This window comes from Haliotis cracherodii, unplaced genomic scaffold, assembly GCF_022045235.1.
Source record: "Haliotis cracherodii isolate W230 unplaced genomic scaffold, xgHalCrac1.p SCAF_36, whole genome shotgun sequence".
NCBI classification, from domain to species: Eukaryota; Metazoa; Mollusca; class Gastropoda; order Lepetellida; family Haliotidae; genus Haliotis; species Haliotis cracherodii.
The window spans coordinates 453,389-469,937 of record NW_027266293.1 but is presented as its reverse complement, the minus strand read 5'-3'; the positions used below and the strand labels follow the sequence as shown (position 1 = coordinate 469,937).

Sequence of the window (16,549 nt, the reverse complement as noted above, 5' to 3'; positions counted from 1 at the left end):
GTCCTTGTTTTAGCCTCTAGATGCCATGCGCAAGGCAAGGTAACAACAAATACCATCTTTTTAAGATCTCTAGGTTTGATGCGGCTGGGGTTCGAACCCTGGACCTTCCACTCTCCGGGCGGATGCTCTACTACTAGACCACGGAGGCGGTCTCATCAAGTTTGAAGATGCAAAAAGGAATTACAATAGAGGCTAGTTTATTGCCATGGGAGCCTCACCGTGATCACAGAGCAGGTCTGTGTTAAACTGTAGTTCGCACTTCTGATCATCATCGTCATCTTGTTCCCCACTGTCTTCCTTGTCTGGGGATGGCTTCTGTTGCTCATCACCTGGCTTGTCTTTGGCCTCATCACCTGGCTTGTCCCCACCCTCATCACTTGGCTTGTCTTTGGCCTCATCAACTGGCTTCTCTTTTGCCTCATCACTTTGCTCATCCCCTAAAGAAGCAAAGACATCACAGCTGTACCAGAATGCCAAGTATAGCAAGGCCTTTATATTAGATCTCTGAGCATCTTCCCAAGGCAAGTGAGTTAACTGACAATATAAGAACAGTTTCCACTCTTGCCGAACTACGCTTGAAAAATGGAGTATTATTTTAGCTGGACTAACGAGGATATACATAGTCCAATCAAAATTGTGTAACGAAAGCAAATGCAAGTGATATGAGAGGTGGTATCTTGAATGGTCAACAGGAGGGACATATAAGGGACATAACTCATGATAGTCACTGGTAGCGCTACGATTGAGCTCAGAAATTCCAGTCTAGTTCGGCAAGGGGGGCAACTGGACTTTTGCAATCAGTTAACTCCCTTGCATCGGGAAGAAGATCTCTGAGTGGCATGATAGAAGTCGAACATGTAACCAAGGATATTGTTACTGGTTCGATAACTGTTAGAATCAACATGTCAGTACTCTTGTCATTAGTTGCCTTTGTACGACATGGTTCACAGAGCTGAGATTCATTGAAAGAATCTGTTTGTTTTCAAGTGTTATTAACATGAAATGAAAGTTTGTACCCACCATCCTCCTCCTCCCCCTCGTCTGTGACTTGGTGCGTGACCTGCTGTGAGTCTTGATGGAAGGTGGAGAGAGCCAGTTTCTTCCAGCTCCTCAGTGACGACCTCCCCACCCAGTAGCACAGCTCACTGCAACATACAGACATGACAGGGGGTGAGGCACAGCTCACTGTAACATACAGACATGACAGGGGGGTGAAGCACAGCTCACTGTAACATACAGACATGACAGGGGGGTGAAGCACAGCTCACTGTAACATACAGACATGACAGGGGGTGGAGCACAGCTCACTGTAACATACAGACATGACTGGGGGGTGTAGTGACCTCCCGCCCCAGTAGCACAGCTCACTGTAACATACAGACATGACTGGGAGGTGTAGTGACCTCCCGCCCCAGTAGCACAGCTCACTGTAACATACAGACATGACAGGGGGTGAAGCACAGCTCACTGTAACATACAGACATGACAGGGGGTGAAGCACAGCTCACTGTAACATACAGACATGACAGGGGGGTGTAGTGACCTCCTGCCCCAGTAGCACAGCTTGCTGTAACATACAGACATGACAGGGGCGAGGGTAGTGACATCCCTACCGAGTAACACAGGTCACTGTAACATACAGACATGACAGGGGCGAGGGTAGTGACATCCCTCACCAGTAGCACAGCTCACTGTAACATACAAACATGAGAGGGGCTGTAGTGACCTCCCCACCCAGTAGCACAGCTCACTGTAACATACAGACATGACAGGGGGTGTAGTGACCTCCCTCACCAGTAGCACAGCTAGCTGTAACATACAGACATGGCAGGGGGGTGTAGTGACGTCCCTCCCCAGTAGCACAGCTTTCTGTAACACACAGACATGGCAGGGGGGTGTAGTGACCTCCCTCCCCAGTAGCACAGCTTTCTGTAACACACAGACATGGCAGGGGGGTGTAGTGACCTCCCCACCCAGTAGCACAGCTCACTGTAACATACAGACATGACAGGGGGGTGTAGTGACCTCCCCACCCAGTAGCACAGCTTGCTGTAACATACAGACATGTCAGGGGGTGTAGTGACCTCCCTCCCCAGTAGCACAGCTCACTGTAACATACAGACATGACAGGGGGTGTAGTGACCTCCCTCCCCAGTAGCACAGCTCACTGTAACATACAGACATGACAGGGGGTGTAGTGACCTCCCCACCCAGTAGCACAGCTTGCTGTAACATACAGACATGTCAGGGGGTGTAGTGACCTCCCTCCCCAGTAGCACAGCTCACTGTAACATACAGACATGTCAGGGGGTGTAGTGACCTCCCTCCCCAGTAGCACAGCTTGCTGTAACATACAGACATGTCAGGGGGTGTAGTGACCTCCCTCCCCAGTAGCACAGCTCACTGTAACATACAGACATGTCAGGGGGTGTAGTGACCTCCCTCCCCAGTAGCACAGGTTGCTGTAACATACAGACATGTCAGGGGGTGTAGTGACCTCCCTCCCCAGTAGCACAGCTCACTGTAACATACAGACATGACAGGGGGTGTAGTGACCTCCCTCCCCAGTAGCACAGCTCACTGTAACATACAGACATGACAGGGGGTGTAGTGACCTCCCCACCCAGTAGCACAGCTTGCTGTAACATAAAGACATGACAGGGGGGTGAAGTGACCCAGTATCTGCTCAAATGCGGTTTTACTTGTTCCCTGACCAGTTGATCCTTTCAATGTAACAATACCAGAAACGTGTGGCTACATACCTATCATACGTAAACTTGGAGACAACGTTCACAGCTTTCTCATCACTGACCATCTGCTGCTTCATCCTCGTCACTCGACATCGGTTCCGCACACACTTCCAGCACAATGTCCCCTCCCTACAGGTACAAACAGCGGAGTCGATGTAGATGTACTGGCCAAATTCCAAAGACAGTTCACATGTTTGCTAAACAACATAACGCCACAATTCACACACTAGTACCCATGACTAGGTATGAGTGAGATGGGTTTAATGGAACTTTGAACAAAATTTAAGTCAAATAGCACTGTATCAGCTTGATGTGGGAGGAAAGCCCGAATTGATGCAGGCCTTAGACGTCTTAGACCTAAAAAAGTATCAGGCAGAACAGAGATTCAAACACACCATCAAAGGTTTCTTCTGGCACAACTCTTTTCTGGCTGACTCGACTCTGCACAGTGAATTCAGGAGCCTTAGATAACTGAGGCACCTTAGAGGACTGGGCACCTTAGAGATATGGGCACCTTCGACATCTGGACACCTTAGAGGACTGGGCACCTCAGACAACTGGGCACAGATGACAGGGCACCTTAGATGACTGGGCACCTTAGACAACTGGGCACCTTACACAACTGGGCACCTTAGAGGACAGGGCTCCTTAGACAACTTGGCACCCTCGACGACAGGGCACGTTAGAGGACTGGGCACCTTAGAGGACTGGGCACCTTAGAGGATAGGGCACCTTAGACAACTGGGCACCTTAGAGGACTGGGCACCTTAGACGACTGGGCACCTTAGAGGACTGGGCACCTTAGACAACTGGGCACATTAGAGGACTGGGCACCTTAGACAAACCTCAGGCTTTCTCATGCTTTACGGCACTATTTTCAAATTGGTGACAACACTTCGAAACATATTTTGACAAATTCTCCATTAAAAATTTGAAACCTGAACGAAAGAACATTCTGATATCGCTAATAGATGGTCTAGATTGTATGGATTCAGTCGTTAAACCCGTAAATTATCGTTTGGAACACCCCGTGTTAAAGTTTTCCAGGATGCATGATTAGAAATAACATTCCAACTGTCACCTTCATGATCTGGTAAGCGACGCTCGGATGAAAGGTCTTTCTGATGTGACCTCTACTGGGATGTCCTCAGATCTTTGTTTAGCAGTAGCGAGAACTAAGGTCTGATTTTAATGAGATTGAAGGTCATCTTACCCCTGTAGCCTCACGTCAGGCTTGTGTTTCTCTATCACTCTGGCTGCCTACAACACAAAAGTAACACTTACTTAATACACAACGATTAAAACAACAGGGCTCGGATGAAACATCAGCTATGCGATCCAATACTCATCACGATACCTTGTTCACGATCTGATACGTATCACGATACTATCTGTGGTGTGTAAGCCATCTTTTTCATAGACAGGATAGTCAAATACCTGGCACACTGACGATTTACAGTTGGCAGTGTCAAATATGGCACAGTGGATGAAAATATTTACTTTTTCACAACTAATTTTCACAACTAATTAGTGTTTGGTGTAACAGCCATTGAAGAGAACATTTAAGGTATGAATCTATATTTTTTACTTAGTGTGCGACTGTGATCGATACTTGAATTGGGAAGTTAAAAATCGCAATCAACCGACGCATCGGTGTATCGTCCCACGACTAAAAAAAATAAGTGTTTCCCATACACTGGTCTAAGGAAAGGACAAGGTACCGTGATGGTAGTTAAGGTCCCAGAACATGTATAATTCAAGAAATGTGCAAAATGTTAAGAATTCTAATGAGGAGAGGTGAATTAGGGTTTAACGTTGCGTCCAAGATTATTGCACTTATATAGCGACGTGCAGGCACGTATGTGTGGCTGCTTGTACTAGTCCCGACTGATGCCGATTTATAGTGCTAGCCCACTGAGATACCATGCCGCAGTTTAACATGGATACTCCACTCAGACACAGTATACTGATTCCGAGCCGACCAGTCCTTGTTTAAGATCCTTAATGCCGAGCGCCAGGCAGGGTAACAACAAATACCATCTTTTAACGTCTTTTGGTATGACGCGGCCGGGGATCGAACCCTGGACCTTCTCAAGACAATTTCTACATATTTTCCTAATTTCTTAAATCAGGCATATCCTGTTGGCCAAAAACTTGTTTATCTTGTTCTGCAAAGTATGTTTTATAAGTAGAGACTGACAAATAATCTACCGACAGAATTTCAATGCACTAAGTGTACAGCCTTCGACTACCGTGGTCAACTCACCCCTTGAGACCGGACACACTTCAACTTGGGCACCACATCAGGATCTAGCCTACAAGATACAGCTGACATATTGAGGGCATCTACACAGTGTTCAAAGTAGACATTGGCTCGTAGGCCTGCAATTGAGGCCGACAGATTTGTTCTCAGGCTGATAGTTATAAATTTTAGCAGGCTCTTACGGCCTGCAGTTTCTTCAAGTAATTATTTATTAAACATTTTTTAAGTAATGTGATAAACATAAATTTCATATCTATAAACAGTAGGATAAGAGCATTTAAAAATGTGTATGTTTTACAAGATGATAATTTCCTGATAAATGTAGGCCTCATCTATCACTGCCAAGTCTCTGGCAACTCGGTCAGATGGCTGCAAAAGATTCTGGTTGTGTTTTGTAGTTTATATTGCAAGAGTAGTCTCCCTGATTCAGCTAAAATGTTTTGGCCAACAGATTCTCCACAAGGCCTACAGTTTTTTCAGTGTGCCGGCCCATAAGGCTCTCAGTTTTCAGACTCTGCATCTACAATACATCCAGGCACTGTGATATGATGCATGTGATGAGTGAGTGAGTGAGTAAGTTGGGTCTAACGCCGCTTTTAACAGTATTCCAGTTACATCACGGCGTGTCGGCTTAATGTGGGAGGAAAGCCCGAAGTGATGCAGGTCTCAGACGTTTACCACTTCGGTGAAACCCACGAGCATGGGTATGGTGCTGACAAACCTAGAAAAATAATCGGGCGAACCGGGATTCGAACCCACAATCATAGGTTTATGGCGTGCCCAAGGGATGCAACTCTGCACAGCGAATCGCGGTGCCTTAGACAACTGGGCCACCCGTGCCCCCTGCATGTGATGAAGTAACTTTGGAAACTATGCACTTCTTACCAAACAACTTGGAATTTCCACATGTTCTCTAGAATACAAAGCATTGCGTCATCGGAGTTAGAATCTACACAAACACAGTGCTGTCATTGCAATGATGAAAGGAGTCAAATGGATTATCTCTAACTTACAACACTCTCAGAGCTCCAGATAAGTTTTTGGTATTGTGGGTATTTCACCCATGCATTTTAAAATCATTGGGTATCAGTAATTTTATCTGAGTATTCAAATTTCTGTTACCCACTAGTTTTTACACATGTGGGTATTTAAGTTAAATATTTAAAAACATTATTCATCTAGTCCCTGCAAACTGGTGTCATGTGGGTTCGAGAGCTTTATAGGACTCAAAATACCACGATACTTCCACAAGAAAGTGTGATGGCAAATGATCATGATGTAACTGTCATTGTGGAGTTTGGCAAGGTTGACGGAATGTCCGTTTATAATTTCAAAATAAGTTGCTGATTTGCTAATTGAATACCCAGGTTACTTCACAATATTTTGATGATACGCACAAGTATTTATTTTTGTAGCGTATCTGTAATGTTCGTTGCGTATTTAATACTCTTGGATTTGATTTTACTGCATATTTCTGCATTTTGTATGTGTATTTTACGCAGATACGCAGCTTATCTGAAGCTCTGACTCTTACCACTTACGTGTAGTTAACTATGGTGAGTCAAAATGACCTACTTTTGGTGCTGACACAAATATTGCTGGTTCTTGACTTTAGGAACTTTTGCTGGATCAGCCAGCCATTTGCTGATCCAGTCTATGCTCAGCCACTCATAATCACAGCCTGAAACAATGTACATATATCGTGAGTTTACAAGAGTCAAAGGCAATGGGACATTTTCACGATATTGTTCCATATCATTATCAAATTAATAAAAATTCTGAAGGACATCTTGAAGGACAATCAGTGAATGTCCAAGAAAATAAACTGATCTAAAACCATGTATTGTATTATCAAACATACTTGAAACATGATCACAGCAGAGGACAGATGCTCAACTGTCAGCGTCACTTGCCGAGGCCCAGGGTGACGTGATACAAAACAAACTTAGCGCTACGACTGTCGTAAGTCTATGTTAAGGTTGGGGAGTTACAATCACCTTAGCGCTAAGATCGCTTTGTACAATGGCACCCTGGTCTTCCAAGATGTCACACTCCTGGATCCTCTGGCACAAAGCGGTCTTAGTGCCAAGACCATCGTAACTCCCATGAGCTAACCGAGACTTACGCTAGCCGTAGCGCTAAGATCGCTTTGTACAACGGCACCCTGGTCTTCCAAGATGTCACACTCCTGGATCCTCTGGCACAAAGCAGTCTTAGTGCCAAGACCATCGTAACTCCCATGAGCTAACCGAGACTTACGTTAGCCGTAGCGCTAAGATCGCTTTGTACAACGGCAACCTGGTCTTCCAAGATGTCACACTCTTGGATCCTCTTGCACAAAGCGATCTTAGCGCTAAGACCATCCTAACTCCCATGCGTTAACATAAGACTTACTCATACAAGAGTAACCTCCCCTTAAATTGTCTCCCTTTATCGCAAGTGTCAAGCCGGTACACAAACTGTTGACTTTTTTTTCACACTAGTTTAACATTAGCAAGACAAAATATTGACATATGGTCATTTATGGAGTTAATATCACTTCATTGTAAACTGTAAATTTAGAGACTGTTCGTTTCTCAAAGCGCCATCTTTGTTACTTGATAATAGCATATTCTTTCGCTTCCAACAGCGGTCTTCTAGTTTTCAAGAATAATTTTGTCAAAGTTGATTTTGTATTTAATCATATCTAAATGTATGATAAAGAATTTTCGAGACCCTAAATACTTTTTGATAATTTTGTTTATATTGTTTAAGATTGTGCAAACACAGAACTACTTTTTAAGTCACAATTACAAGGGGTGGTGAACCGTCACTGTGTGTTCGGTAGGGAGAATTTACGTTTCAAGGTTATACATTTTTATAGCTAAAATGGATAGAATTATCATTAAACCGCCCGCACGTTATCAGAAATGAGCGGGCCACTGTATTTTGATAATGCCCTCATATTGCTTGACGACGGGCCATTATCAAGCCAGTTGTTAGGTGACGTCATAGGGTAGAGAAAATGACGTCACGTATTATAGTGACGTCATCTGGTTTGTTCTATGACGTTTCCATATTTGTAAAATGTGGTCAGTGACATTCGTGTTGATTGCAGTAAATGTTTCAAAACCGATGTTGTTTTTCTTTTTATTTGATAACAAATTCCATCCATTTTAGCTATAATAACGGTAACCCTCTTTTTCAGGGCATTATCATTTGCAGAAGCCCTCGGACTTTTCAACTGCCCTCCTTCGTCGGGCAGTTAATGGAAGACCTAGGGCTTCTGCAAATGATAATGCCCTGAAAAATAGCATTACCCTAATAGTAATGACATACAACGCCGGTACAAGATGACCCCCTAAAGCCACAGAGCACTCACTAGACATGGGACAGAAATACTCCCAACTTACCTGATTCATAAAACAGAGACAAGTATTTCTCTTTGACTTCTTCTTGTTCAAACTTCCCACTCAGAATTTTGTTTTCCTATTAAAAATAGATGCATTCACACAATGAGATGAAGTTATAAATAGTTTCTTGAAAAACCACAACAGATTTCATTCCGCCTCTCGAAAACAAACATCCACCAAATTAAAAAGGTTATTCATGCAGTAAAATAGGAAACATGGAATACTGTGACCAGCACATTGGGCATCTTCCTGAGGCAAGGGAGTTTACTGACTATAAAAGTCCATCTTCCCGAGGCAAGAGAGTTAACTGACTATAAAAGTCCATCTTCCCGAGGCAAGGGAGTTAACTGACTATAAAAGTCCATCTTCCCGAGGCAAGGGAGTTAACTGACTATAAAAGTCCATCTTCCCGAGGCAAGGGAGTTAACTGACTATAAAAGTCCATCTTCCCGAGGCAAGGGAGTTAACTGACTATAAAAGTCCATCTTCCCGAGGCAAGGGAGTTAACTGACTATAAAAGTCCATCTTCCCTAGGCAAGGGAGTTAACTGACTATAAAAGTCCATCTTCCCGAGGCAAGGGAGTTAGCTGACTATAAAAGTCCTGTTTCCACCCTTGCCGAACTAGGCTGGTATTATGGAGTTACATTTTGTCTGGACTAACGAGTCTATGCATAGTCCAATCAAAATCGCGCACCGAAATCAAAATCCGGTTCGTAAACTGTCGTGTAGATTTCGATCGATTGCAGGATTTGCAAAGCATGTGCACCGCTAATTCGTTGTCAACAGATATTTTCCAAATCTTTTCATGTTTTGAATCAAGGTGCTCACGTGATTTGATGCATTTCGCGATGTAAGACCCGTTTTATCAGAATATAGATCTTGCTTATCGATCAGATCGTCCTGACTGAGCGCCACCATTTTGTGTGAAGCAAAAGTAAGTGATAAGAGAAATGGAATCTGATTGGTCCATAGGAGAGGCTTAGAAGGGACATAATTGGTAATAGCCACTGGTGCCGCAACGATCGAGCCCAGCAATTCCAGCCTATTTCGGCAAGGGTGGAAACTGGACTTTTAAAGTCAGTTAACTCCTTTGCCTCGGGAAGATGCACATTGTGTGACCAATCCAAATATGGTCAGCTCTTGTATCTATGATGTTAAGCCTTAGAAATCAAATCACAAATAAACTGTTATCATGAATTTCTCAGCATGCTCAGTGTGAGAAGTGAAACGTAGTTTATGCTGACATATTTGATCACACCTTGGAGGCCAAATGCAACATCTCTCAGAATGGTGCTTAAATTGTACTTAAAGGTACTAAATTGACAAATGTAGCATATGTATGTTAGTGTTGTTAAATAAAACAAGACAAAAAGTGAGCGGGGCTCACTAATACCAACGACTTCGACTTCTAAGTTCAAAACATGAAAAAAGCAATATTTTCTCAGAAAATCAACTTATTGAAACCAAACTTTACACTGCATCTCTCCTATTGGTATAGAAACTGTAACCCCTATTGGAAAAGAATCCACAAAGTAGTTTTCAAATTATAGGTCGCACAAATGTTGAAGTAAAAAAAATATTCTACGTTCAAAACATGAAAAACATGATATTTTTTCAGAAAATAAACATATCACAATTAAACTTTGCACCGCACCTCTCCTTTTAGTAGAGAAACTGTTCCCTAAATTTGGAGTAAAAAACAGGTAGTAGCTTTCAAGTTATAGCACACACAAATTTTTAAGTAAAATCCTTCTAAGTCAAAAAATGAAAAAAAAACCAGCTGAATTTTATTTAGAAAATTCAAATACTGAAATCAGTCTTCACACTGCACCTCTCTTATAGGTATAATAAGTGTTCAACAAGTTTGAAAAGAATTTATGTATGTTGTGTCCTCGGAAGGACGGAGAGACAGACGGACGGAGTTCCTTGGTATAACTATATACCACCGCAGGGTTAGAAACTAACAGTTTCTGTCCACTAGTCCTTATAATGATAACATATAGCAAAACCCCTAAAATGGGCCAATTTCTACTAGTCCTTATGATCCCTTAACTATTGGGTAGTTTGGTAAGGACTACAGGACTAGTGCCAATTTTTCTAACGCTGCACCACCCTTTCAGGTTGGGGGTATAATAAATGTTTTCTTTGTGATCATTTGTACATCGCTGAAATTGCCTAATTCATATGTATTTGTAGGCACTGGTAAACATTTCATTTTCAGCTGCCTTCACATAGCATCTTACCCGGGCTGCGATCAAGTCTGTGATCCAGTCTTCAAACTTGTCATTATCTCGGAGGACATATTGCTGCACTCCTGGAGGAAGGAGGCCCTCCAGACTGCTGCACACCTCCTGGGGAGCTGAAACATGTGTCACACGTGTGATTCTCTCACACAACACCCTCACAGACCATAGGCGGATCCAGAATTTGGGTCCAGGGGGTCCGGACACCACATTTTGAAAACCGAATGTAGTATGTTTTGGCACTAAAATTATCTCAGATAGGATTTTGATACTTTGGACCCCTCCCCTTAAAAAAGCTGGATCTGCCCTTGCGGACACTCATGTTGTAGGTTGGTTTGTTGTTTTACGCCGCACTCAGCATTATTCTAGCTATATGACCGCGATCTATAAATAATTGAGTCTGGATCCAGTGATTGATATCATGAGCATCGGCCGATGCAATTGGGATAGATGACATGCTTCAACCAAGTCTACGAGCCTGACACCCAATCCCATTAGTCGCCTCTTATGACAAGCATAGTCGCCTTTTACGGCAAGTGTGTGTGAGTGAGTGAGTGAGTGAGTGAGTGAGTGAGTGAGTGAGTGTGTGTCTGTCTATGACTGAGGGAATAGTGAGTGTGTCTGTCTATGATTGAGGGAATAGTGAGTGTGTCTGTCTATGACTGAGGGAATAGTGAGTGTGTCTGTCTATGACTGAGGGAATACTGACTGTCTGTCTATGACTGAGGGAATACTGACTGTGTCTGTCTATGACTGAGGGAATAGTGAGTGTGTCTGTCTATGACTGAGGGTATAGTGAGTGTGTCTGTCTATGGCTGAGGGAATAGTGAGTGTGTCCGTCTATGACTGAGGTAATACTGACTGTGTCTGTCTATGACTGAGGGAATAGTGAGTGTGTCTGTCTATGAGTGAGGGAATAGTGAGTGAGTCGGTCTATGACTGAGGGAATAGTGAGTGTGTCTGTCTTTGACTGATGGAATAGTGAGTGTGTCGGTCTTTGACTGGGGTAATACTGACTGTGTCTGTCTATGACTGAGGGAATAGTGAGTGTGTCGGTCTATGACTGAGGGAATAGTGAGTGTGTCTGTCTTTGACTGATGGCATAGTGAGTGTGTCGGTCTTTGACTGGGGGAATACTGACTGTGTCTGTCTATGAGTGAGGGAATAGTGAGTGTGTCCATCTATGACTGAGGGAATAGTGAGTGTGTCTGTCTATGAGTGAGGGAATAGTGAATGTGTCTGTCTATGGCTGAGGGAATAGTGAATGTGTCTGTCTTTGACTGAGGGAATAGTGAATGTGTCTGTCTATAACTGAGGGAATAGTGAATGTGTTTCTCTATGACTGGGGGAATACTGACTGTGTCTGTCTATGGCTGAGGGAATAGTGAATGTGTCTGTCTATAACTGAGGGAATAGTGAGTGTGTCCATCTATGACTGAGGGAATAGTGAGTGTGTCGGTCTATGACTGAGGGAATAGTGAGTGTGTCGGTCTATGACTGAGGTAATAGTGAGTGTGTCTGTCTATGACTGAGGGAATAGTGAGTGTGTCTGTCTATGACCAAGGGAATAGTGAGTGTGTCTGTCTATGAGTGAGTGAATAGTGAGTGTGTTTGTCTATGACTGAGTGAATAGTGAGTGTGTCTGTCTATGATTGAGGGAATAGTGAGTGTGTCTGTCTATGAGGAGTGAGGGAATAGTGAGTGTGTCCGTCTATGACTGAGGGAATAGTGAGTGTGTCTGTCTATGAGTGAGAGAATAGTGAATGTGTCCGTCTATGACTGAGGGAATAGTGAGTGTGTCTGTCTTTTACTGAGGGAATAGTGAGTGTGTCCGTCTATGACTGAGGGAATAGTGAGTGTGTCTGTCTATGAGTGAGGGAATAGTGAGTGTGTCGGTCTATGACTGAGGGAATAGTGAGTGTGTCTGTCTATGAGTGAGGGAATAGTGAATGTGTCCGTCTATGACTGAGGGAATAGTGAGTGTGTCTGTCTTTTACTGAGGGAATAGTGAGTGTGTCCGTCTATGACTGAGGGTATAGTGAGTTTGTCTGTCTCTGCAGGGGGGAAGTAGTGCCAAGTGTTCACTGCAGGGTGCACAGAGGACAAGCTAAGCATCTTGTACCTCTAAGGTATCTCCTGTGTCTATCTCTGCAGTATGTAAGTAGAGCTGTAGGTGTTCACTGCAGGGGGCGCAGAGGAAAGGCTGAGCGTCTTGTACCTGTATCTCCTTCATACTATTGCACAGGACAAGGAAACGCACAAACCAGTGAGCATGAGCCGACCACCTTCAATCACACCAACTGTTATCCAGTCAGTGCTCACTGACAGTAAAGGTCAAGACACCACCATGTAGATTATTATTATCAGTATTTTTCTCCTGTTCTGTGCAATCATCACTTTCAAATATTTACATTATTTTCAGTTTGAATCCCTATTTGCCCAGACTAAGATCCAAGGTTGGTCATTACAACACCTGTGTTTGTGGAGTTAGTGTCCACACCATGCATAATTTCTTTACACATTCCAGAGCTCCAGATAAGCTTTTGGTGTTGTGGGTATTTTACCCATGCATTTTAAAATCATTGGGTATGAGTAATTCTATCTGGGTATTCAAATTTCTGTTACCCTCTACTTTTTACACATGTGGGTATTTAAGTTAAATATTTAAAAACACTATTCATCTAGTCCCTGCAAACTGGTGTCATGTGGGTTCGAGAGCTTTATAGGACCCAAAAATACCACGATACTTCCACAAGAAAGTGTGTTGGCAAATGATCATGATGTAACTGTCATCGTGGAGTTTGGCAAGGTTGACGGAATGCCTGTTTAAAAATTTGAAATAAGTTGCTGATTTGCTAATCGAATACGCAGGGTTAATTCACAATATTTTGATGATACGCACAAGTTTTATTTTTGTAGCGTATCTGTAATGTTCATTGCGTATTTGATACGCTTGGATTTTATTTTACTGCGTATTTCTGCATTTCTGATGCATATTTTACGCAGATACGCAGCTTATCTGGAGCTCTGACATTCAGATACAAGAAGTAGAAACCCACCTTCCGTCAATGTGCCTTGCCTCGTGTAGACCAACATGTAGGCATTCTTGGAAGAGTGGCAACCTTTAGCTACCCTGCCCTTCTTTTCCTTTGAGTTCTCTGATAACAGATAGGATATTTATGACACACAATCAGAGCTTGACACACAGACCTTGACACACAATCAGAGCTTGACACACAGACTTTGACACACAATCAGAGCTTGACACACAGACCTTGACACACAATCAGAGCTTGACACACAGACTTTGACACACAATCAGAGCTTGACACACAGACCTTGACGTGCATTTAGAGCTTGACACACAGACCTTGACACACAATCAGAGCTTGACACACAGACCTTGACCAACAATCAGAGCTTGACACACAGACCTTGACACACAATCAGAGCTTGACACACAGGCCTTGACCAACAATCAGAGCTTGACACACAGACCTTGACACACAATCAGAGCTTGACACACAGACTTTGACACACAATCAGAGCTTGACACACAGACCTTGACACACATCAGAGATTGACACACAGACCTTGACACACAATCAGATCTTGACACACAGACCTTGACACACAATTAGAGCTTGACACACTGGCCTTGACACACAATCAGAGCTTGACACACAGACCTTGACACACAATCAGAGCTTGACACACAGACCTTGACACACAATCAGAACTTGACACACAGACTTTGACACACAATCAGAGCTTGACACACAGACCTTGACACACAATTAGAGCTTGACACACAGATCTTGACACACAATTAGAACTTGACACACAGACCTTGACACACAATCATGACAATTAGAGCTTGAAAATATGCCACCAAATGGGTGATTCATAGTGTTGTTTTACCGTATTTTGAGTTTGACGTGTCAGGGTAAGTTTTCATATTTTTAACTCTTGGGATTCTAAACTGAGTTCGAGAAAACTGGAAATTTGACACATCCAAGAAAATATAGTGAATATAGAAAGAGTTTGCCAGGACCTGGCTGTGAGTTTGACACAACCGAGGATTCCACAAATCTGATGTTGAGACAATGGGGTTTGACTGAGGCTCACCCTGAATCTCTTCCTCGGACCCCAGGTGAAGGTTCCGTCCCTTCATCTCCTCGATGTCCTCATCATTAAACTTGTACCACGGATGCTGCTGACCCTTCCTGATGTGGGCGACATAGTGACCACTGTAGGCGCTGGGGCCGCGGTGTATCAACACAGCCGTCAGGTCGTACACGGCGGTGTTCTCTGCAATCAGAGCAGACTCACGAATCCATATCCTGATGAGTGAGTGAGTGAGTTGTGTTTAACGCCACTTTTAACAGTATTCCAGTTATATCACGGCATGTCAGCTTAATGTGGGAGGAAAGCCCGAAATGATGTCAGACGTTTACCACTTCTGTGAAACCCACGAGCATGGGTATGGTGCTGACAAACCAAGCAACATAATCGGGGCGAACTGGGATTCGAACCCACAATCATAGGTTTCTGGCATACCCAAGAGACGCAACTCTGCACAGCGAATCGTGGCGCCTTAGATGACTGGGCCACCCGTGCCCCCCATATCTTGATGAAGACATGAGTGAGTTGGGTTAAGAACACTCTGAGCAGTATTTCAGTCATATCAAATGATAGTGAGCCAGCAGTTGGGAAGAAATATAATATGTTGATATTTAACACTTTGTTGAACTAAATTGCATGGTGCTGACAAACCAAGGATGAAAAGAAAGACGATTTCGGGATTCAAACACACAAGAAGCAGATCCTGGCATTAGAAATGGCCATAACACTTCATGCATACTGATGAAATAAAAGGAATGGCTAATAAAGGAATTGTTTGTTTGTTTGTTTATTTGTTTGTTTGTTGTGTTGCACTAAGAAATATTCCAGCTATATGACGACAGTCTGAAAATAATGGAACAGACAATACAGTGACAGATATCGTGAACAATATCCAGGCCATCAGGGTACAATGGCACGCTATCAACCAAGTCACTGAGGTGAGGTGAGGTGAGGTGAAATGGGTTTTACTGTCGCATCCAAGATTGATGCACTTACATGGCGACGTGCATGGATGAGTGTGTGTGTGTGTGTGTCTGTTCGTACTAGTCCGGACTAATACTGATTTCTATAGTGCTATCCCACTGAGATGCCATGCCACAGTTCAACATGAATACCCACTAGACACAGTATACTGACTCCGATCCAACCAGTCCTTGTTTTAGCCCCTTGATGCCGAACCCCAGCCAGAGTAACAAGTACCAACTTTTCACTTCCTTAGCTATGACGTGTCCGAGGATCGAACCCCCGACCTTCCCCTCTCCGGACAGATGCCCTGACTAGACCACGGAGGAGGTCCAAGCCACAGAGTCTGACCACCCAATCAATTTGGTCACCTTTTATGACCAGAATAGGTTGCATAGGACCAGTTCTAACCTGTATTTCCCACAGAGGGAAGTGTGTGTTTGGTATGAAGTTTTGTATGTAACCATGGTAACCCAGAGAATTACAGTGACTATTTGGCAATGGAGTCAACAAATATGATTATCACACATAAAATTGGGAAATATTTTGTTGCCTGAACTTTAATCTTTAATATTTCTATATTTTCTTAATTTTGTTCTTTTTGTCAAAAGGTAATTGTATAAATCCACCACAGAAGCAAAATGGCCGCCTACCTGGTTTACGAAGATACCTGCTCATGTCCAGGGCTTCAGGGAACTGGACAAAACTGTTGATCTTCTTCTTGTGTCCTGTGTGTCTGACAAACATGAGGGAGGCAAACCGTCAACAAACATTCACAAACAAATTTTCAATATATATATGTTTCCGGTTTC

At 43.4% G+C, this 16,549-nt stretch overlaps 1 protein-coding gene across 1 annotated transcript in view; it reads right to left on the bottom strand.

The window, feature by feature from the left end:
- The window catches only part of LOC139477831 (ubiquitin carboxyl-terminal hydrolase 48-like), a 50,867-nt gene that overhangs the window by 17,392 nt on the left and 16,926 nt on the right, over positions 1–16,549 (bottom strand). The window contains exons 10-20 of the mRNA XM_071260248.1: positions 16,391–16,473; positions 14,778–14,960; positions 13,709–13,807; positions 10,650–10,765; positions 8,406–8,481; positions 6,589–6,694; positions 5,017–5,065; positions 3,964–4,010; positions 2,763–2,879; positions 1,021–1,145; positions 219–437 (exon numbers count right to left, since the gene is read on the bottom strand). Of these exons, the coding sequence (XP_071116349.1) occupies positions 219–437; positions 1,021–1,145; positions 2,763–2,879; positions 3,964–4,010; positions 5,017–5,065; positions 6,589–6,694; positions 8,406–8,481; positions 10,650–10,765; positions 13,709–13,807; positions 14,778–14,960; positions 16,391–16,473 (1,220 nt within the window). The remainder of the gene's footprint in view (positions 1–218; positions 438–1,020; positions 1,146–2,762; positions 2,880–3,963; positions 4,011–5,016; positions 5,066–6,588; positions 6,695–8,405; positions 8,482–10,649; positions 10,766–13,708; positions 13,808–14,777; positions 14,961–16,390; positions 16,474–16,549) is intronic.